The 23397-nt window shown below is 40.5% G+C and overlaps 1 protein-coding gene across 1 annotated transcript; it reads left to right on the plus strand.

Annotated features, from left to right (window-relative positions):
* Positions 1-2417: 2417 nt before the first annotated feature.
* LOC134577019 (nicotinamide N-methyltransferase-like) lies at positions 2418-6820 on the plus strand. Its single transcript, XM_063435665.1, has 3 exons — positions 2418-2463; positions 3427-3634; positions 6397-6820. The coding sequence occupies exons 1-3, from the start codon at positions 2418-2420 to the stop codon at positions 6818-6820; spliced, it is 678 nt and encodes a 225-aa protein (XP_063291735.1).
* Positions 6821-23397: the final 16577 nt, after the last annotated feature.

Raw genomic sequence — 23397 nt, forward strand, 5'->3', positions numbered from 1 at the left:
AATTTTCTTAAAAGCAGCACATTCCAGTTTCACAGCTAAATGTTTTCAGATTTTGATATGCGAGGTATCTGAGTTTTATAGTGGTTTGTGAAATCCAAATTTTTATATAAAAATATTATATAAACAGTGCGCAAGTGACTTTTTTCTTAGGTTTTTATTGTATGTGTTGGGACTCGTGTACTGGAGTCATTGCTGCTGCCCAGGAGTCGTGGGAGTTTGAGTGCAGAATTTGCTTTTGTATTATTGTATAATTACACAGCCATGTTACAGTGCTACCATCCACCCCAAGTCCCTAGAGTTCCTAAGCGTAGTGGTATTGGAGTTTAGAAAAACACCACTTTCTGTTTCATTAGATTTTTTTGCTAAAAGCAGCAAGTTGGATTGTTAATGTAGGACTCACTTAAGTGGTTTTGCTTTAACGTGACAGGTGAGCTTACACTTGAAGGGTTATTGGAGTGATATTAAAAATAACTCCAGTTATTTAAAATGTACATAGGGATTTGTGATAGTGCACAAGTAACTTATTTCTTTGGTTTTTATTGAATGTGTTGGGGCTGATGTGTACTGGGGTCATTGCTGCCGCCCAGGAATAGTGGGAGTTTGAGGTCAGGGCTTAATTTTCGATGTTTTCTATGCTTCACGTTATTAATGTGTGATTTTATGAACCACCAACATTTCAGGTAATATTTATTGTTTGCATTAGCATTAGCAAATGTGCCTTTTTTTTGGAAGTAGCTGCTGTCTGTTTAAAAAGGCAAGTTTGCTATTGCCAAAACATTGGGGGGTTGCTTTTGATACGTGTCCAGCTCTTATAGGCTCAATGTAAGTTATTACTAGGATTATTTGTTTAAATTAGACTTGGCCACTCTTTTTGTACAGCTTTTGTATTTTGATAATATCGTTAACTTGCATGCTGTCCCTTTAACCCCTTAAGGACCAAACTTCTGGAATAAAAGGGAATCATGACGTGTCAGACATGTCATGTGTCCTTAAGGGGTTAAAATATAAAGAATTACTGTTTCATTCGATTATTCATTATTATGTATGGCTATAAAACACAACACAGAGTAATGTGAATTTTGTATGACAGGGCTCCACTGTAATACATCTTACAATAATGTGATGAAATGTTTGTTTCTGTTGACTGTGTGTGATATGTGCGTGAAATGTATGCAATGTGTGTATGTGTTGTTTATATGTAATATGTGTGTGATATACATGCAATGTGGGTGATATGTATGCAATGTGTGTGTTGGTTGTATATGATGGGTGGTTAATTCACACAAAAAAATGCATGTAGGCAATTGACAGCAGCCACTGACAAGCTAGGAGTGTCACTAGGTAGGTATGTGGGTGTTAATGAATTGGTGGTCAGGTGTGGGTGTGTAACTAGGTTGGTAAGTTGGTGTTAATGAATTGGCGGTCAGGTGTGAGTATATTTGACTAGGTAGGTAAGTGGGTGTTAATGCATTGGTGGTCAGGTGGGGGTGTATGACAAGGTAGGTTAGTGGGTGTTAATGAATTTGTGGTCAGCTGGGGGTGTATGACAAGGTGTGTAAGTGGGTGTTAATGAATTGGTGGTCAGGTGGGGATGTATGACAAGGCAGGTAAGTGGGTGTTAATGAATTGGTGGCCAGTTGGGGGTGCATTTGACAAGGTAGGTAAGGGACTATGTAACAGCTTTTCTTTAAGTGCTTAAAAAAGAGTACCCACATCAGGTAAGATCTCTTTTTCGAGGTGGTAGACTAGAAGCAAGTGGTCCTGACTTTTTAGAGGTGGCAGAGTGGGGTTTACAACTAAACACAAGATCTGCACTCTCCACCTGCAGAGTGATGTTGGTGCAACACAACCAATACTGAGCTGCTTTACTGCCAACCAATGAAATACTTGAGGAGTGCCTAAGGTCATTCAGCCAACCAATCACAGACTAGAGGAGTAGCTGAGTTCACTTTGAAGCAGCCACTCACTCTTCTGAATTGCCCATGGGGGGACCTGACCTCATGGGAGAACTTATTATAGTCTTATTATAGCCCCCTACTGGTGCTCAACATTGCTGGACCCAGGGCCGAGCCTGGGCTGGGTGGCGCCACACGAAGCAGGCAGATGGCCTCTCATAGGGAGCCCAGCTGGTGGCCATTTTGACATGTGAAAGGCACCCCTGGAGGGGCATTTATTTAGCAAGACAGAGTAGGCACCTGCTGATCCCAGAGGGCAGGTGCCTACTCTGCAGCAATATACCGGGCCGGAGTGGGAAGAATCCAGGCGGCGGCGTAGGAGCGCTGACTGTACTTATGATATTTCTGCTCCTCTCTGCTAGCTCACGCGCCCTCTGTGGTGATGCCGGGAGCCGGAATATGACATAATTCCGGCCTCGCATCACTAAACAGTGCGAGGTAGGAGAGAGGAGCAGGAAGATCATGAAAGCCACTGGACCCCGGGAGAGGACCCAGAGGACTCCTGAAGGTAGGAGCAACAAGCAATACAATTAATTTGTGAGTGTGTGTGCATGACTTTAACTGTGTATGTGTCTGTCAGTAAGTGTGTCTGTCATTAAGTGTGAGTGTCTGTCAGTGAGTTGTTGTGTCTGTCAGTGAGTGTGTGTGTCCGTAAGTGTGTGTGTGTGTCTGTCAGTAAGTGTGTGTGTCCATAAATGTGTGTGTTTGTGTCTGTCAGTAAGTGTGTGCCTGCCAGTGAGTGTGTTTGTCTGTCATTGAGTGCGTGTGTGTCTGTCAGTAAGTGTGTGTCTGTCAGTGAGTGTGTGCCTAGATGGAGAGGTGGAGTTGTTGCATAGGGGAGGGGTTAGTAAGGTGACCACACTCATATGGGGGCACCAAAAAACATCTGTACCAGGCGGCTGTGACCCTATGATTAGCCCTGGCTCGACACCCATGGAATCACATGTATTTAATATATTGCTAACCTGGTAATATATCAAATAAAAATTACATTGCTTAATCTCATGAGGAGTGGCAAAATCCTTGGATACTGTTCCCTTGCTGGGATGCCATGAGGTGGCCACCCATGCTGCTCTGGACAGTATCCCTGCTAGCTGTCTCCTTCTCTTCAGTTGAACATGCAAGCTATGTTGGCTGCCTGGTGCCCCTGTTGCCAGGGCTCCCTGTGCTGCTGCAGAGCTTGCACATCCCAAAGGCCGGCACGCCCTATGATCCACATTCACTGCAATTCAGAGAGCCAACACAAAGCATTTCTAATGTATATGTGCCTGTAAGCATTTTCCAACATACAATAATTCTGTGAGAACAATCGCATGCTGGGAAACCACATTAAATATCTGATACTTAGACTAAAACATTTACAACAGGACAATTATAACTCCTCACCATTTCTGTCACATAACCATATCCTAACTGCGACAATCATTGTGTAGAATGTACATAAACAGACCCTGTCTTCTATTGTTTACAGGAGTAGTGAAGGGAGAAGCGTTGATTGATTTTAGTGTTGGAGCCTCAGCAAACCATCTTATACCAGCCTGCAATGGATTCAGAGATATATATGTGGTAGAAGTTAATGATCTCAACATCAATGAATTTGAGAAATGGCGACAAAATAAACAAGATGCTGTTAACTTCTCATATGGAGCGAAGGTTCATCACACATTAGAAGGAGGCAGGTAATGTATGACCTATGGCACATGTGCCATGCATAGCACTCAAGGTGCATTTGAACAGCACTCAAGGCTGCCAGAGACAAAGGCCTATCAGCAGTTCCATTAGGACTTCAGATATCCGCTAGTGGAAACCGAGTCGTGATTGATATTGATATTGATATACAGAGCTGCAGAAGACGCCTCTCCCTCATAAAAATAATACAAACAGCTCACAAACATACACACACTCATTCCCTACAACCACAACACCACTGACAATCCACATACATGAACACAATCATACAAGAAGCCTGTCACATGCAATAACCCAAGCAGCACCACAGATACACACACAACACACACAATGTGACATACCATCCACACACACAGTTACATAAGCAGCCCCCATACACAGCCCACTTTCATAGATATCATACACAATACCACAAGGACTACTCATGAACATATACTGTACAATGTAATATCCCACATACGCACAAATACAATGCTACAAAGCAACTGCAACACCCATAAATAACACAATATCTTATCACTGTTACATCACATCATTCTTTTAATGACACTAACCATCTCTTTACCACATCAGTTTATATCTACTAAACGCAGATATTGTGTCTCTTGCTTGGAAAAAAAGAAAAAGAAAAGATGATTATGGAACTATAAAAATTAATTAAAGGGACCCTACCACGCTAAGATTTCTACTGTTTAACATATTCTCATTAGTTCTTTACCATACTTTAATCAACATTGTGTCATCCCAAATACTAATTTCATGTAGTATTGTTACATATGTTAGCACACCTTGTCACTCTCTTCTCCCCTCCCACTCCCCACTCTCATTCCCCCTCTCTCGCCTGTCAATTCCCCTCCCTGTCAATTTCTTCCCCCCCTGTCAATTTGTTTCTCTCCCCCTCCCTGTCAATTTCTTCCTCCCCCCATCAATTTATTCCCCCTCCCTGTCAATTTATTTCTCCCCCCTCCCCTACCTCTGTTGTAGCATGGCCGAGCCCTGTATGGTCCGCGGGTACAGGGAGCTTTTGTTTCCTGTACACGACCGGACTAAAAGGAAGTGCACACTCAGTGTTAGTCTGGCCAGGTACAGGAGACAGATGCTCCCTGTACCCGTGGACCATACAGGGCTCGGCCACGCTACAGTGAGGGAGTGACAGGAGGGAGCGCTGAGCGCTTCCCTCCTGTCAGCCCCTCTCCTCATGCTGCGCCATGGCGGTGCGCCCTCATGGACGCACCAGCCCGGGCAAAGCTGCAGCCGCCTGAGGCTATCTACAGAGCGCTCGGGCAGCTGCAGCATGAGGGGGGACGGCGCTCCTGGTGGCTGCCTAGTCCGACTAACAGATAGCGCCGGCCCTGGCCAGGAGTGATAGTATTTTCTAAACAAGGTATATATATATATATATATATATATATATATATATATATATTGTGATAATGTGAAGGCAGAGAGGCCTATAACTTTCAACCCCAGGGGGAGTATGTGTTGTATGTATGGTGTACAACACAAACCTAAGTTTAGTTATGGGCCCCTGGGGTGGAGCATTTGGAGAGCAGGGTGGGCCAATGCTCCACTCCACAGTTTACATACTACTGGGAGAAATAAGGTCCAGGCCAGAGTTTTACACTGTCTCCAACCCACTGCTCAGCTGCAGATAATCAGCAGCAGCAGTGGGAATAAACCCCTCCCTGCTAGGCAGGTAAAGGGGGATTGTTGGCTTCCTCCCTGGAAGCAGGTAGGAGAGATGCTGTTCTCTCCTGTGAGAGAGAGAGAGAGTCAAGGAGACTGAGCACTGGGAGTGCAGAAGGAAAGCAGTCAAGGCTGGCTTGGAGCACTGGGAGTGCAGAAAGGAAAGCAGTCAGGGTGACTGAGTGCTGGAGTGCAGAGTGTTGTTATCTAATAAGGTTGGTGCAACCCAATGATAGAGAGGGATATTAAAAGTCAGTCAGTGCTCAGACGAGCTAGGTTTTCATTTAAAGGGAAACCTGTTATGTTATTGTTTCTTTAGTTGTGTTGCTGTCACCTGTGTGGACTTACAAATAAAGTGCCTGGATTATGTGAAAACCAAAGGACTGCGCCTGCTGTTTACCCTAAAGGACCGTTCTAACTACAAGCAAGGTTCACAATAAATATATATAATTAAAATACACTTAGAATAAAATGACATTAGTATTTAGCAGTCCCCCTTCAGGAGGCTACGTAGCTTGCTATGTCAGCCATGTGATCACTCTGTCAGAGCAATCACATGGACCGGAGGGGCCTTATTTGCCAGAGGGGGACTGGTTGCCAGAAGCAGATCGCCAGGAAGATGAGTTTCCCGGAGCTGCTGGGGCTGAAAGCCGTTATGGCTGTCTATAAGACTGCGATGGCTACAAACCCCATTAAAATGCGGATGTTATAGAACACCGTAACGGTGTTACATAACAGTGTAGTGTCAGGAATACATGTTTGTGTTCCTGACACTATAGTATTCCTTTGAACAGCTATAGAAATTGTCTTTTCATCCAGTTTGGAAGAGCAAACTTGTCTTAAAGCAGGTAAACTAAAGTGTAAGACACATTTTAGAACATGTTTGATATTCTCTTCTGAGGAAATTTATAGAAGGTAAGGCATCACCATGGAAATCGTTGGAAAAATGTAGCTTATTGCTTCACTTTCAAGACTTTTCCCAGAACTGTCTCATTCGTACCTCTTTCAAGGTACGAATGATGAATCTACTATGAGAATTGTAATATCTGTGTTTTTCCAATTGCAGAGAAGCATGGCACGTGAAGGAAGACAAAACAAGACAAGCAATTAAAGGAGTAATAAAATGGGATATTTCTAATGACGATCAGGTCCCTTTTGATTTACCCCAAGTAGATTGCATTCTCAGTCTGTTTCTACTGGACGTTATCAGCAAAGACAAAGACGCCTTCCAGAACAACCTGAAAAAACTTACATCTCGACTAAAACCTGGGGGGCATCTGATACTGTTTACAGCCTTAAACATGACATTCTATAAGGTTGATGGGGAGAAATTCTTTATTCTAACACTTGATGAACAGTTTGTAAAACAGTCTGTAATTAATGCTGGGCTTGTCATCGAAAAGGTTAATGTATTGCCGAGCAAAAAAAACTGCGACTTGATTGACTTTGACGCTATACTGCACATAAGAGCTTGCATGAAGACTGTTTGACTAGTTCATTCTTAAAACGGCAATCTCAGAAGGTGACCATGCCTCTTTAACATGTGACTAGTTATACATGACCCGCCACATTTCATATTACAGTAAAAATCAAAACATTTGCTCTACAGAATAAATTAGGAATGATAATTAGATTCTATAAATAGGAATATAGAACTGAATGTGTAGAAGTGTATTTACCGAGAATGTAATTCAATAAATCAGATTTTCACTTTATGTTAATATTAATACACTTAATAAAGCATTTAAAGCAAATTTCAGACTCTGTCTCATTTGAATTCATAACCAAAGTTACCTTCTTTGATCTATGGATACAGAATACTTCTGAACCATCAGTAGATTAAGGACTGCAAAGTTAATCACGTGCAGCCAATAAAGACAAACTAGAAGACATGTGCAACTTGTTACGGTCCGAATTCGAATGTGGACGAATTTCGGGCAATTCGGACATTTGGGTACATCCGAATGTCCGAATTGCCGAATTCCAGAAGTTATGAAGTTTCGAAGTGCCGAAGTTCCGAAGCACAGTATTGCCTAAGTATTAATGTACTTACCCAGTGCAAGAATGAATAATGTTACACTGTATACAAACATAGCCAGGATTCAGCTGTAAGCATTTGCAACACTTACAACAATCAAGTAACACACATTCATATAAAATGTAAGTTACTTGGCCAGTCAATGTAATGACAGGAATGAATAAGTAGATAACTTCCTAATTCCCATAGTATTAGGGAGCTATCTACTAAAAGGCTGAAATATCTGAATTGGTCCTTCAGCCAAATTTACTAATACTAAGTAAAGATTACTTAGTATTGGTAAATTATGCCCCCACTCGCTATACCTGTGGCTGCTCACTGTAAAAAAAAACTAAAAAAATAAATATATATATTCCCACCCCTGAATGGCGGGTGGGGGCCCTAAAGAAGAATAAGGGGGGACCTATTGTCCTCCCCCTGGCCCCCAACCCGCTGCTAAGGGGTGGGGGCCAGGGGAGGAGGACAATAGGACCCCCCTTTATTCTTCTTTAGGGCCCCCACCCGCCGCTCAGGGGTGGGAGCCGGGGGGACAGGGGACAATAGGTCCCCCCCCCTTATTTTACTTTAGGGTCCCCAGGGGTGGGGGCCAGGGGGGGGGGATTGTTTTACTTTTAGGTTGTTGTTTTTTTACAGTGAGCAGCCACAGGCTGCTCACTGTTTAATAGACATGCCCCTACTCGCGGTATAGCAAGTAGGGGCAAAACTTTATAATACTAAGTAATTTTTACTTAGTATTAGTAAATTTGTCTGAAAGACCAATTTAGATCTTTCAGCCTTTTGGTAGGTAGCTCCCTAATACCGTGGGCGACTGCAAGAAAAGTCCTGAAGTGCCAAGTCCCAAAATGCCAAAGTGCCGAAGTTACGAAGTTGCCGAAGTTCCGAAGTTGCCGAATTTCCGAAGTGTTGAAGTGCCGAAGTTCCGAAGTATTGAAATGTCGAAGTGCCGAGGTGCCGAATGGCCGAAAGTCCCGAATGGCCAAAGTCACGAATTGCAGAATGCGTAATAATATTAATTCCTACCCCCTCCCTCAATAAAACCTATGGGGGTCACTATGACCTGTGCCAGGTCCCCCCGTTCCCCAATGGTGGGGAACCCAAATAACTAAAATGGGGGGCACATAGTGCACCTCTAGCCCCTACCTGTGATCCACAGGTAGGGGCTATTAATATAAACAGGGGGACCTAGTGTCCCTCCCAGGTTCCCACCTATGACTGGTGGGTGGGGACCTTGATCAAATAAATAAAGAGCCGTGGGTGAGGACCCTAATTAATTAAAGGGCAGACCTAATGTCCCTCCTGGTCCCCACGCGTGAGTGGCGGGTGGGGATCGTAAATAAATCAATAATGGGTGGACCTAATGCCCCCCCTTGTCCTCACCCATGAGCACGAGTGGGGACCCTAAATAAAAAAATAATTAGGGGATCTAATGTCCCAACCAGGTCCCCACCCATGAGCAGCGGGTGGGGACCCTAATTAAAGGGGGGACATAATGTCCCCCCTAGTCCCCACCCATGAGTGGCGGGTGGAACCCTAATTAATTAAAGGGGGGACCTAATGTCCCTCCTGGTCCCCACCCATTAGCAGCGGATGGGGACCCTAAATGAATAAATAATGGGGGAACGTCATGTCCAGTCCAGGTCCCCACCTATGACCGGTGAGTGGGGACCTTGATCAAATAAATAATGGGAGACCTAATATCCCCACCCATGAGCCGCGGGTGAGGACCCTAATTAATTAAAAGGGAGACCTAATGTCCCTCCCGGTCCCCACGCATGAGCTGCGGGTGGGGATCGTAAATAAATCAATAATGGTTGGACCTAATGCCCCCCCTTGTCCTCACCCATGTGCACGAGTGGGGACCCTAAATAAAAACATGATTAGGGGGATCTAATGTCCAAACCAGGTCCCCACCCATGAGCAGCGGGTGGGGACCCTAATTAAAGGGGGGACATAATGTCCCCCCTAGTTCCCACCCATGAGTGGCGGGTGAAACCCTAATTAATTAATGGGGGGACCTAATGTCCCTCCTGGTCCCCACCCATTAGCAGCGGATGTGGACCCTAAATAAATAAATAATGGGGGGGACGTCATGTCCAGCCCAGGTCCCCACCTATGACCGGTGAGTGGGGACCCTAATTAAATAAAGGAGGGACCTAATGTCCCCCAGGTCCACACCCATGACCGGCAAGTGGGGACCACAAATAATAAAGGGACTAGGGGTCCCCAAGCCCCTAGTCACTCCCCCCTCAATAAATATACCCTACCTACCCCCTCACCCTACAAATAGTGAGGGGGCAATAAACAAACCCTGTAAAATAAAATTTCATACTAACCATTAGATGTCTTATTTCTTTTCTTTCTTCAGCCCCCAAAAAGGGCAAATAAAAATCCATAATACGCGTCGCAACTGTTTAAAAAAAAATATATCCCGAAAAAAAAATCCTGACGCTAAAAAAAAATCCTTCTTCACCCAGCGAGGGCACCATGCAGAATGAGCTCCACAGGGCAGGGAAAGGCTTATAAAGCCTTCCCACGTCCTGCAATTTGACTTAGAGCACTTTGATTGGTTGATTCCAAACCAACCAATCAGAGTGCTCTGACAGGTAAATGAAGAGACTGATAGGTAAGTCTCTACATTTACCTGTCACATCACTCTGATTGGCTGGCTTGGAATCCGACCAATCAGAATGCTCTGAGTCATTTTACACAGTGTGGGGAAGTTCTTTGGAATTTTCCCATGCTGTGTAATTTGACTTATAACACTCTGATTGGTTGCTTTCAATCAACCAATCAGAGAGTCCGTTTACACAGTGCGGGAAAGTTCTTTGGAATTCTGTGCCATGCCTTTGCTGCGTAAACAAGGATTATTTTTTTAGCGTCGGGATATATTTATTTTTCGGCGTAATTTTTTTGTGCTCAGGTTTTTTTTATTTTAACAGTTGTGACGGGTATTTTGGATTTTTAGATGGCCTTTTTTGGGGCTGAAGAAAGAATAGAAAATAAAAAAGAAGACATCTAATGGTATGTATGAAATTTTATTTTAAAGGGTTAGTTTATCGGTCCCCCCCCTCACTAGTATCAGGGTGAGGGGGGAAGGTAGGGTATTTTATTGGGGTGGGGACTAGGGGCTTGGGGACCCCTAGTCACTATATTATTTGTGGTCCCCACCCGCCGCTCATGGGTGGCGACCTGGGAGGGGACATTAGGTGCCCATTATTTCTTTATTTAGGGTCCCCACCCACCGCTCATGAGTGGGGAACAGGGGGGACATTAGGTCCCCCCTTTAATTAATTAGGGTCCGCACCTGCTGCTCATGGGTGGGGACCTTGGGGGGGGAATTTAGGTCCACCCTTTAATTAATTAGAGTCCCCAACTGACGCTCATGGGTGGGGACTAGGGGGGACATTAGGTCCCCGCTTTAATTAATTAGGGTCCCACACGCCGCTCATGGGTGGGGACCTGTGGGGAACATTAGGTCATTAGGTCCCCCCCATTATTTATTTATTCAGGGTCCCCACCTGCCGTTTATGGGTGGAGACTAGGGGGGATATTAGGTTCCCCCTTGAATTAATTAGGGTCCCCACACGGCGATCATAGATGGGGACCTGGGGGATCATTAGGTTCCCCTCATTATTTATTTAATTAAAGGCCCCACCCGCCAGTCATGGGTGGGGGCCTGAGGGGGACACAAGGTCCCCCCATTTATATTAATAGCCCCATGATTGGAGAAGCGGGGGGGCACTATGTCCCCCCCCATTTTAGTTATTTGTGTTCCCTACCATGGTTCCCCTTATTGCACTAGCGACTGGGCAGCAATCGCTGCCCAGTCACTAGTATTTTTACATTTGTTTAGGTGACATGCCCCATACTAACAGCATTCCGTGAGAAGGAGCATGCGGGAGGATTTAACCTCCCTTCTATTAACATGGGGGTTATAGGACCCCCACAGGTTTTAATGGGGGGAACTAATATTATTATAAGGAGGGAGCTGGTAGCCGGCTCCCTCCTTGTTTTGTTTTTTTCGAGCATGCGCAGTGTTATTTTCTCCCTGCTGTGGGGGTTAATTCCCCTGCAGCACAGAGTCTATTAAATGAATGAAACTAAACGAAAAGGTAATGCATTCAGTTTATATTTCGTATGTAGGGCTTTTGTTTACGTTGTATGAAATCGTATTCGTACGAAAACGCATGCACATGTCTACTATATACTATACTATATGTAACAGAGGAACATGGGGAGATACAAGGTGTATGTGTGATTCTGTAAGTTCTATAATTTGACCCTTTCATGTGTCTAGACAGTGGATGTACCCATAATAACTTAATCACTGAATCCCTAAATGCAGGAAATTACAATTAGTTAATTTTTTTAATTGCACCGTACATTTTTTTAGACCAATTCTTTTTGGTTATATTTTAGAGAAGCAGGGCATATAAAATAAAACAATTTAAACAATTAAATCCTAATGGCTCATTCTATGAACAATCATCGAGGTGTTCCCAATTTATCACAAGCAGACCACGTTACTTTACCAACAATTAGTTAAGTAACCCCTAAGTGGGGAGGTGTGTCCAAATTTTAAGCAATTAAAAACTTTTAGGTTATTGGTAGCACCTATAACAACACCTATAACAACACCTCTATCCCACACTAAACCACAATTGTGCAAAATGTGTCATATAGGTAAAAATACCATTTAAAATAGTGGATCCAGGATACTCTAGTGCCAGGGAAACGTGTTTGTTTTCCTGGCACTGAAGAATCCATTTAACAGAGAGATGTTCAGCTCACCTTGAACAGAGCCTTAAAATCCCGGCTTTTCACTTTTTTAAAAAATAGACAAATGACTTATTGATTACTTGTTAACAATTAAGGAGTTTTTAATAAAATTGACCAATTGGAAGAGGAGTCTATATATGAATGTTAATGAATTTTAGAGAAGTTTCTGGGTAAAGAAATAAGAATCAAATGGGAAGTGGCCACTTTAGAGAAATATGTAAAGAAGAATATAACACCAAGGGGCCTTTGATTATTTTTTTTATTTTTTTTTAAACCCTGCATTTGAACAGGACAATGAATATTTTATGCAAGAATATGAAACTACATTAGACTCCTTCTCTGAATTTAATAATTAAAACGGAAGATATATACTTTAGGAACACTTGACCAGGAAATAAATAAGGAACAAAATTTCCTTCTGAACCACACAAATGCAGAAGAGTATAAGAAAACCACAGATGATGTCAAACAATGGTTGGAGAAAATGTAAAAAGAGACTGTCCAGATAAAAAAGAAAAAATACATAAGGGATTTAACTATAAAAGAAATGAGGTAAGAATTTTCAATTAAAAAAAACAAAAACAAAACAATAATACCGTATATACTTGAGTATAAGCCGACCCGAATATAAGCCGAGGCCCCTAATTTTACCCCAAAAAACTGGGAAAACTTATTGACTCGAGTATAAGACTAGGGTGGGAAATGCAGGAGCTACTGGTAAATTTCTAAATAAAATTAGATCCTAAAAAAATTATATTAATTGAATATTTATTTACAGTGTGTGTATATGAATGCAGTGTGTGTGTATATGAGTGCAGTGTGTGTATGAGTGCAGTGTGTGTATGAGTGCATCGTGTGTGTATGAATGCAGTGTGTGTGAGTGTAGTGTGTATGAGTGCAGTGTGTATGTATGAATGCAGTGTGTGTGTATGAGTGCAGTGTGTGTATGAGTGCAGTGTGTGTATGAGTGCAGTGTGTGTATGAATGCAGTGTGTATGAATACAGTGTGTATGAATACAGTGTGTGTGTATGAATGCAGTGTGTGTGTGAGTGCAGTGTGTGTATGAATGCAGTGTGTGTATGAATGCAGTGTGTGTATGAGTGCAGTGTGTGTATGAGTGCAGTGTGTGTATAAATGCAGTGTGTGTATGAATGCAGTGTGTGTATGAATGCAGTGTGTGTATGAGTGCAGTTTGTGTATGAATGCAGTGTGTGTGTGAGTGCAGTGTGTGTGTGTGAATGCAGTGTGTATGTGTATGAGTGCAGTGTGTATGTGTGTGATGCAGAACCTTGGTGGGGGGTGGGAATTTTTAATATATTTTTTTTATTATTTTATTTTTATTTTTGTTATATTATTTTTTTTCATTATTATTTTTTTTTTTTTTTTTAATATAATTTTTTTTCGGCCCCCCTCCCTGCTTGATACATGGCAGGGAGGGGGGGCTCTCCTTCCCTGGTGGTCCAGTTGCATTGGCAGTTCAGTGGGGGGAGGAGGGGGGCTGGCAGGAAGCACTTACCTCTCCTGCAGCTCCTGTCAGCTCCCTTCTCCTCCGCGCCGGTCCGTGCAGCTCCTCTGTCAGCTCACAGTGTAAGTCTCGAGAGAGCCGCACTATGACTCGCGGCTCTCGCGAGACTTACACTGGGAGCTGACCGAGGTGCTGAAAGGACCGGCGCGGAGGAGAAGGGAGCTGACAGGAGCTGCAGGAGAGGTAAGCGCTCGCTGCTAGCCCCATTGTCTGTATTATGGCAATGTAAATTGCCATAATACAGACACTGACTCAAGTATAAGCCGAGTTGGGGTTTTTCAGCACAAAAAATGTGCTCAAAAACTCGGCTTATACTCGAGTATATACGGTAGTTATAATACTGATCGCAAAACACCTACCTTACGGCCGAGAGCATCCAATACTTCACTTCACTTCTAGAACCCAGCTACCATGGCTCAGTTTGGCCCCCAGGGGCCTGCGATGGAAGCGTATACAGTGGTTACCATGTGAAACACTCCTGATAGCCTGCTGTGGAAGGCCAATCTTTCTCAATGATATCTGTTTAATATCAAAACTATTGACTTTTTCTTTTTTGGTTCAAATGTTGACAGCTTATTTTGTTTTCTAGTTTTTCATAGCTTCTCTCACTCCATATGTTATCAAGCTCTACCTCTACGCAGGAAACAGGGCACCACATAGACATGCAGCAAGGCATATAACTCTTCGGACAATGGGGACATATTCACATACAGAGATGAAATGGATATTTTATTTAAATAAATTACAACCATCAGGTTTAAACATAGATTTCGAACTATGCCATTCTTATGGCCCTCTTCCCTAATACCACCATAGAAACAGCATATATTTTAATTAATTTACAATTTTTTGGACTGACTAGTTATGAGACACAGTTGGCCTCTGAACAGATATTCAGCAGTAATTTCAAATATGATTTAAATATTGTACTTACAGTGTAAGCTTTACAGTAATACTTAATAACACAATTTCCTAATGCTTCAGAATGCAGTCCTTCTTCATTACTACCAATTTCAAGCCTAAAAATACATAGACATTATAATAGTGTCACCATTTAAAAATCCAACACGCAATTTATAACCCCAATCTAAGTAAAAATTAAGTGTGCCAACTGCCATTCAGGTAATACCCTAGTGCGAAAAAACTTCCCAATCCTTAATAGTGTATCTTAATCATGTGACATAAAAGTGCTTAATGTAAGCACATAAATCCTACGGAATCTGATGGCGCTATATAAATAATAAAATAATAATAATAATAACAATATACATAAAGTGCAAATGGCACATATACCGTATATACTCGAGTATAAGCCGAGTTTTTAAGCACATTTTTTGTGCTGAAAAACCCCAACTCAGCTTATACTCGAGTCAATTGTCTGTATTATGGCAATTTGCATTGCCATAATACAGACTGGGGGCTGTGGGGGCTGCAGAGAGATGTTACTTACCTTTCCTGCAGCTCCTGTCAGCTCTCTCCTCCTCCGCCGGTCCGTTCAGCTCTTCTGTCAGCTCACAGTGTAAATCTCGCGAGAGCCGCGGCTCTCGCGAGATTTACACTGGGAGCTGACCGAGGTGCTGAACGGACCGGCGGAGGAGGAGAGAGCTGACAGGAGCTGCAGGAAAGGTAAGTAACATCTCTCTGCAGCCCCCACAGCCCCCTCCTACACAGTGCCCATCCACTGGACCACCAGGGAAGGAGAGCCCCCCTCCCTGGCCAGCTAGCAAGCAGGGAGGGGGGACGAAAAAATGTATATATCTTAATAATAATAAAAAAATACAAATAAAAAAAGAATAAAATAAAAATAATAATAAAATAAAAAATAATAATAAAATAAAAAAAATAATAATAATAAAAAAATGTAATGAAACAAAAAAAATATTAAAATAATAATTAAAAAATAAAAATGCCCACCCCCCACCAAGGCTCTGCATCACACTCTGCATTACACACACACATACACACACTGCATTCATACACACACTGCATTCATGCACACACACTGCATTCATACACACACAGCACTCATACACACAGCATTCTCATACACACACTGCACTCATACACACAGCATTCATACACACACAGCATTCATACACACACACTGCATTCATACACACACACTGCACTCATACACACACACTGCATTCATACACACACACTGCACTCATACACACAGCATTCTCATACACACACACTGCACTCATACACACAGCATTCATACACACACACTGCATTCATACACACACACTGCACTCATACACACACTGCACTCATACACAGCATTCTCATACACACACACAGCATTCATACACACACACAGCATTCATACACACACACTGCATTCATACACACACACTGCATTCATACACACACACTGCACTCATACACACACTGCACTCATACACACACTGCACTCATACATAGCATTTTCATACACACACACTGCACTCATACACACAGCATTCTCATACACACACACTGCATTCATATACACACACTGCATTCATATACACACTGCACTCATATACACACTGCATTCTCATACACACACACTGCATTCTCATACACACACACTGCATTCTCATACACACACACTGCATTCTCATACACACACTGCATTCATTATATACACACACTGTAAATAAATATTCAATTAATATAATTTTTTAAGGATCTAATTTTATTTAGAAATTTACCAGCAGCTGCTGCATTTCCCACCCTAGTCTTATACTCGAGTCAATAAGTTTTCCCAGTTTTTTGGGGTAAAATTAGGGGCCTCGGCTTATATTCGGGTCGGCTTATACTCAAGTATATACGGTAATAAGTGCAAAAATGTAAGCACATACAATGTGCAATATAAAGAAGTGAAAACATGAATCATATGCAAAATACATTTACATATAAAATGCAAATCTGAACAGACAATCATGTGCATGAATGTGCAGAACATGATCACATCAATCATGTACTTTGCAATGTGTGAGTACATTAGTGCAATGTGAACACATAATTAGGTTAATAAAAGTGTATAATGCAATCACAGAACAGATAAAAGAACATAATCATGTGCATAAGAGGGGAAAAGGCGATCATCACGATCATGTGCAGAAGTGCAAATGTGAGCACAATAATTTGTGCAAATCTATGCAATGCCACATACGTTGTTAGACATTTTGTTGTTAAAATCAATGTTATATTACAAGTCACAGTTGATCAATTGTGACTCCATCTTGTTTGCAAGCAGAATGTAAGAGATACAGACACATTTTTTGTTTCCCTTTAAGCATTGTGCATTCAGGGAAAAGAGATATGGCTTGTGTTTATCTTATTCACAGTCCAATCTTAAAAAAAACATTGGAAAGAAAAACATTCAAGATCTCTTGCAGCCTGATTTTGCATGTAACTAAGATCTAATGTCTAAGGTGTATTAATACAGGCCATCCTTGTTCCACTAAAAACCTAGTGCTAGAAAGATGGTTGTTGAGAAAAGCCCATACTTAAAAAATATAATTATAAGCTTAATTATATACATAAGATTTTACTCCTCTTTAATTTTTTTATTTAACCCCGTAAGGACGGCGGGCATGCTATGCCATCCTTAAGGACCCGGCTCTAAACGCCAGGGGGCGGCATAGCACGTCCCCGCTGTCCTATGTACTTACCTGGTCGCCGGCGATCCCACACCGGCAATCGCGGTGTGGGGACTTACCTGGGAGCCCAGGGAGTCCCCCTCCTTCCTCTTCGGCCCCCCCTGGGCCATGTGATCGCGAGGTCCTTGTGACGACACATAAATACACAAAATTGGCGTTCAAATTAATTTTTTGCATTTTTTACACACAAACAAATATGAACACTAACTTTGGCCAGTGTTTGTGACCAAGTGGCTACTAAAAAAGGACTGGACATACCCCATTTGCAATACCTTGGGTTGTCTAGTTTTGCAAATGGTATGCCAGCACAGGGGTAATTCTCATTCCTGGGCTACAATACGGTCTCAAAGGCAACATAACCAATCTGGCGAATTTCAAAGTGAAAAAAATTGAAAATGTAACATGCTATATTTGACCCCAACCACCATAAAACCTGTACATAGGGGGTACTGTTTTACACGTGAGACTTTGCTGAATACAAATATGTGTATTTTATTGCAGTAAAAGCAAACTGTATTATGACATTCACAGTTAAAATGTCACGTAGAACTAAACATTTTTTTTTTAATTCTTATTTTCTCCCACTTTTTAATATTTTATTCATATTAAATTATGTTTCATACCTAAATTCTTGATGTTAAATGAAAGCCCTGTTTCCCCTGAATAAAATTATATATAAGTGTGGGTGCACATAATATGAAAGAGGCGAATTACGCCTGAACAGACATATAGCGCAAATTCAAGTTTTTGTCTACATTTTGTTTTGATCACGATGTGTACGTTTGGCTCATTCCTTAAAGGGTTAAAGGATAGAATATATTGTATATATTTTTTTACTTATAACACTATACGTTTACATGTTAAAGACATATAATTATTAATACACATATCTATATTTTTAAATATATAGTAAATGTAACTAAATCCAGAATCAGATATGCTAATGTGTGAATATCTCATAAGATATACCTATCTCACGAGCAAATAATTATAACAATGGAGTGTATACAACTAGCATAGATATTTCTACAATGCTATATTCATACTTTGAGGTGATTTGAAGGACAGAGATGTCAGAAACTAAACTAAATATTTGGAGACATCAGAACCTTGACTGGTCTCCATGATTAAATGGCCATAATTGTATCAGTTTTTTACGTAATTTTCATCATGATTTTCAAATAACTTCTTAAGAGATGATAGTTTTTGGAGTTGATGATGAAAATAATCATGGTACAATTATGCCATCTATTGGCCAAATTGGAAAGTTTAACTATAAGGATGAGGTCATAATAGGTTATAATAGTGCACATCCATCCAATTCCATTGGTCACTTAAAAAGTTTGGGTTTAAAAATAAGAGATAAGAATTTGCTTACAATTAAGCTACAGAGGGAGCAGAGGAAGACATTATCTCTTGGAACAGATTCTCAAACAAATCTCCTTTCCTCTGGGATTCTTGATACACAGTTAAAGTTTTTTGTTAGCCAGATCAATTCTGGGACTTAGAATATTTCCAGAACTTATAGAATCATATCTAGCCTAAAGGGAATAATATAATTCAGGATTTCAGACTGCAGCTGAAATTATTAAATTATATTGAATCACTGGAAAATTGCCAAGTTTAGCATATCAAGGTTTTATCCAGAGGTATTAGACATTCTTAATTGTTACCAGCTCCTGAAAGAGATTGCATTTAGTTGTGATAACCAGTTATTTAATTTCTGATTAACTGTTGAATACTGTAGTAGTAAGTGATTGTAAACTGCTTAACATTTTCTTGGTCATTGGATGGTAAATAAAGTAAGACAAACTAATTGTGTGAAATCGGTATTGAACAGGTATTGAAACTCTGCTTTTCAATGTTAAGTACTTGCTCAGCGAGAACTACAGCCAGCAGTAAGATAGTTAAATAGCCTTACAGTTGTTTAGCTTATCTGCATATCAGCATATCTGTTTGTACCTATCTATGTGCTGCATATTCTGATTGCCAGTTGCTTTTCTGATTTGATAAATCTGTGATATAAAAATTCCCTTAGCATTTTTGTAATATCTGTATCTTTGTTGATCAAATGTATGGCAATATCTGTTGAGTTCTAGAGGAGATATACATATGTTTAACTTGTATAATTTCTTTAGAGATACTGCTGGATACTGTTTTACTAATAGCAAGCTGAATGCTTCATGTGTACTAAAACCTTTACTATTACTTGCTATGTATACTGACCCCTACTGGTAGATAATTTATGGAGTTGACTACTAACCTAGTCACTCTAAGACATAATGATTTAGTCAATTTAGTGATTTAGTGAAGTTATCTTGTTGTGGTTATTGTAATCATTATATTGCCATATTGTACCTCATATTGTTATCGAAGATTCACTAATTGTCACAGATGTTTATATTATTGTCACAATAAATTATATAATTTTTATAATCGGTTGTGAATTAATTGTGTAAAATATAAATTATTTATTAAACATGCTTTATGATCTAAAAGAGTTGAAAATAGCAAGCTAACTCTTAGCTTAAATTAATGAGGGGATACAGTGCCATAATATTGATTTTTTTACAGTATTAAAAATTATATATTTTTTATAATAATTTTTATAAAATATTATTTTTAATATGATTACCCCATTAACATTCTCACTATGTAATGTGTAATTATATATTAAACCTACCCGAGTGCATGACAAAAACCACTAAGTGCCACCTACAAATCAATAAAGCCTAATGTATCCTCCTGCAGACAAACCAGTATGACTAAAACTTGATACAATTATATTTTTTGTAAACTATCGCTGATAGCTTGAGTTAAAAAAAAAAATCACAGTCAGAGTAGTGGACATCATATCCCCAAACTTCACTGTCTGTGGCCTATCCATAAGAAAATCCAGTATCCAATTACAAAGGTGAGGTATTAATATTCAACGGTGTAAACGTATTAGTTCTATTGGCGTAACTGTGTTAAAAGCAGAACTAAAACCATAACAATTGTTTTTGTCCAAGTGAGCCAAAGCATAGTGAAGGGCAGTGACTATAGCATTTCTGTTGATCTATTATAGCGGTAAGAAAACTGGGAATCCAATGCAGAGGGCAATCAAGATTTTAAATGAGCAAGAACTAACCTCTCAAAGCACTTGGCTACAATAAGAATGAGAGCACCTGGTCTAAAGTCATTAAGGTCCTTTGCAGCAGCATGTTTTGGCACGGGTATGATATTAGCTGTTTGGAAGTGGGATGGCATAATAGCTTGAGATAAAGATAGATAAAAAAATATCTGTAAATACATCTGCCAGTTATTCTGCAAAGGCATTGATCACCCACCCAGGAATCCTATCAAGACCAGAAGCGTTTCATGTATTTACTCTACTCAGGGCATCATACACACTACTGACAGTAAAGGAAAGCGAGGCCTCATCCGTTGAGACCCCTGCCTTTAGAAGGCACTGTATGATTAGTTTGATCAAAAATGTAAAGTTATCTAATCTGTCAGGGAAGGAACCATTGCATGTATCAGGTTGAGAGCCAGATGGTCTATAATCAGTCAGGATTTGGATTCCGTGCCACATCTGACAAGGATCATTGTTCATAAAATTCTCCTTTACTTGCTACTTATCAATGTATTTAGCTTTTTTTATTCCTTTTCTCAGATTTGCCATGGCTAATCGGTAAACATCTCAGTCTCCCCCTCTGAAAGCAACGTCCAGGCCCATGCAATAAAGATCTTACTTATTTATTCATTCAAGGCTTTTGGTTTGGAAAGATTATTCTTTTTCTTTAATGACGTTGCTGTATCCTCACAGTTGTTAATATGATCCAATACAGCATTAGTGTATAAAACAATATGTGTGGGAGTCCACAGTAGCTTGTGCGTTAAATCCTGCCCAGTTAGTATGTTGTAATTGATGCTGTAATGAGGCATCTGCTCACTGATGGCACATGTTCACTGTCCTTACCGATAGCTTCACTCTTTTAATACATTAAATATATTTGGGCAGCAGAAAATAGTGATATTTGGTCTGTCTTCCCAACATGATAAAAGTAAATAGCTTTGTAAGCCCCCTCTGACATTGGACTAACAGCAGAATTGGTTATCCGGTTTATCTTCACTCTTTATTCCCCTAAAATATGGATTATACATTTCATTTTTTATCTGATTCATTTCTTACATATTGGATTTTATCTTGTTTATATAAGAATTTTTTTCCCATCTCAGATTTTAATATTTTATATATACATTTCATATACAAATGTTTAGTTTAAAGACTAATAAGACAATACATGCTATATTTTATAGTGTTAAGTTATACTAATTTCTGTTTATTTCCCATTAAGGGATGATTGCCCAAATAAGAGACTTTGGAGTAATCGAGACTTTTGGAACAAAGTGTGGAGGTGACGTATCTGCGACGTCACGTCTGCCAGTTGGGCAGAAAGACTCTATACAGGAGGAGGAACTCAGGCACAAAGGCACGGAAGTGGTGTATCGCTAGGGATCACAACGCCACTTCCACCAGACCGAGAACAATATGGTGAGTCTCTAAAGGTCAGTCCATTAAGGGATGTGATGTATTACAGTACCGGCAACGTCATGGGTCGCCCGGTAGAGGAGGCTCGGCGCGCGGATGCTAATACAGGATGACAGTCTACATCAAGGACAGCCAACTGAGGAAGCTTGTAAAAGTTAAACGCGTTTTGGCATCTGGCAGGAACTATCCAGGATATTGTGGAGTAGTGTGATTATTTTTTTTAAACTATTTATTGTTTTTCACATATTAATACATTTTTCTGCACTCTGTGTCAAGCCTAGTTCTGCAGTTTTTACTGTCCATCCATGGGGAAGTGTCACCCAAAAAGTTGATACTAAGCCTCCTAGCCTCAGAGCCAAGATTTTAGGCTCTATTAAAGGTGGGCTTAACATTAAAATCTCTGATAAATAGACCAGCCCATGCATATTTCACTATCATGTTTCCCTCTCTTCCGTTTTTTTTCCCTGAGATCTACATTTCTATAAAAAAGGAGGTGTAATGCTGCCTTAAGAACCTAAAGGTGCAATCTACTGACCAAGTACTCACAGGCTCTTATCCTTAGTAAACAATTACATGTTTTATTGTATTTAAAGCACTCCACTATTTTATATGGGCTTTTTACCGATACAACACGTTTTGCACAATTTTTAGACTACGTGACTGCTAACCAAGCCATGCCACTCTTACTACCATCCGTGTTGCTCGGAACTGACATAGTCTAGATTACTGGCAGCATCAGGGTCAGCCCAGGCCTTCATGTGCCCTGTGTAAATCTAGTGATATCTGTGTATATGTCAGACATTTGATGGTGACCCATAAGTGTTCACTCTCACTATCTATGGATATGTATGAAACCTAAGCTGGCTAACAGATATCCTAGTCAGGGGAGAATATGTATTGTATTAAGGATAATACAGTATATTGTAATTACAATACCATTAGACTCTCCCATGCAGAACAGTATGTTGTTCAGTTCTATAAATACTCAGGGTGGTTGTTTATCAAGTCTCCAGAGGTAATTCTCAAGTCCAAGAGTAGAAGTTATGTTTTTTTTCACAATCAGACTTTGATCAGTGTTCAGTGACTTCAGTCTTGAGACAGAGACACCAAATGCAAAACAAGAATACAATCAAGTTGGAGGTACTACAGCCCTAAAGTGACAGTCATTATTATGCTAGTTCACTTCATCAGAATGAATGACCAATCCAGTTTGGCTCTTCTTATCAGAAGTGGCTGGATAGAAAATTGCATACAACCATCGGAAAACATTTTCTCTGAGATAGCAGAACTTGCCTGTAACCTGTGAGCTTAACTACTGAATAACGTAATTTAATTTTAATATAAATTATAATTAAAATAAATTTAATTAAAAAAAACATTTGATTCACATCCTAGATACCTCCTAGATACGTGTAAATCATATGTTCAGAATGATACGATATTGTTTGCATCTTGGATGTGATTAGTTACTATTTATAAGGGATCATTTCACCAGGTAGACTTAGCAGAGCTGATCACAGCACCTCGGCAATTCACC

This window comes from Pelobates fuscus, chromosome 11 (assembly GCF_036172605.1).
Source record: "Pelobates fuscus isolate aPelFus1 chromosome 11, aPelFus1.pri, whole genome shotgun sequence".
Taxonomy (NCBI): domain Eukaryota; kingdom Metazoa; phylum Chordata; class Amphibia; order Anura; family Pelobatidae; genus Pelobates; species Pelobates fuscus.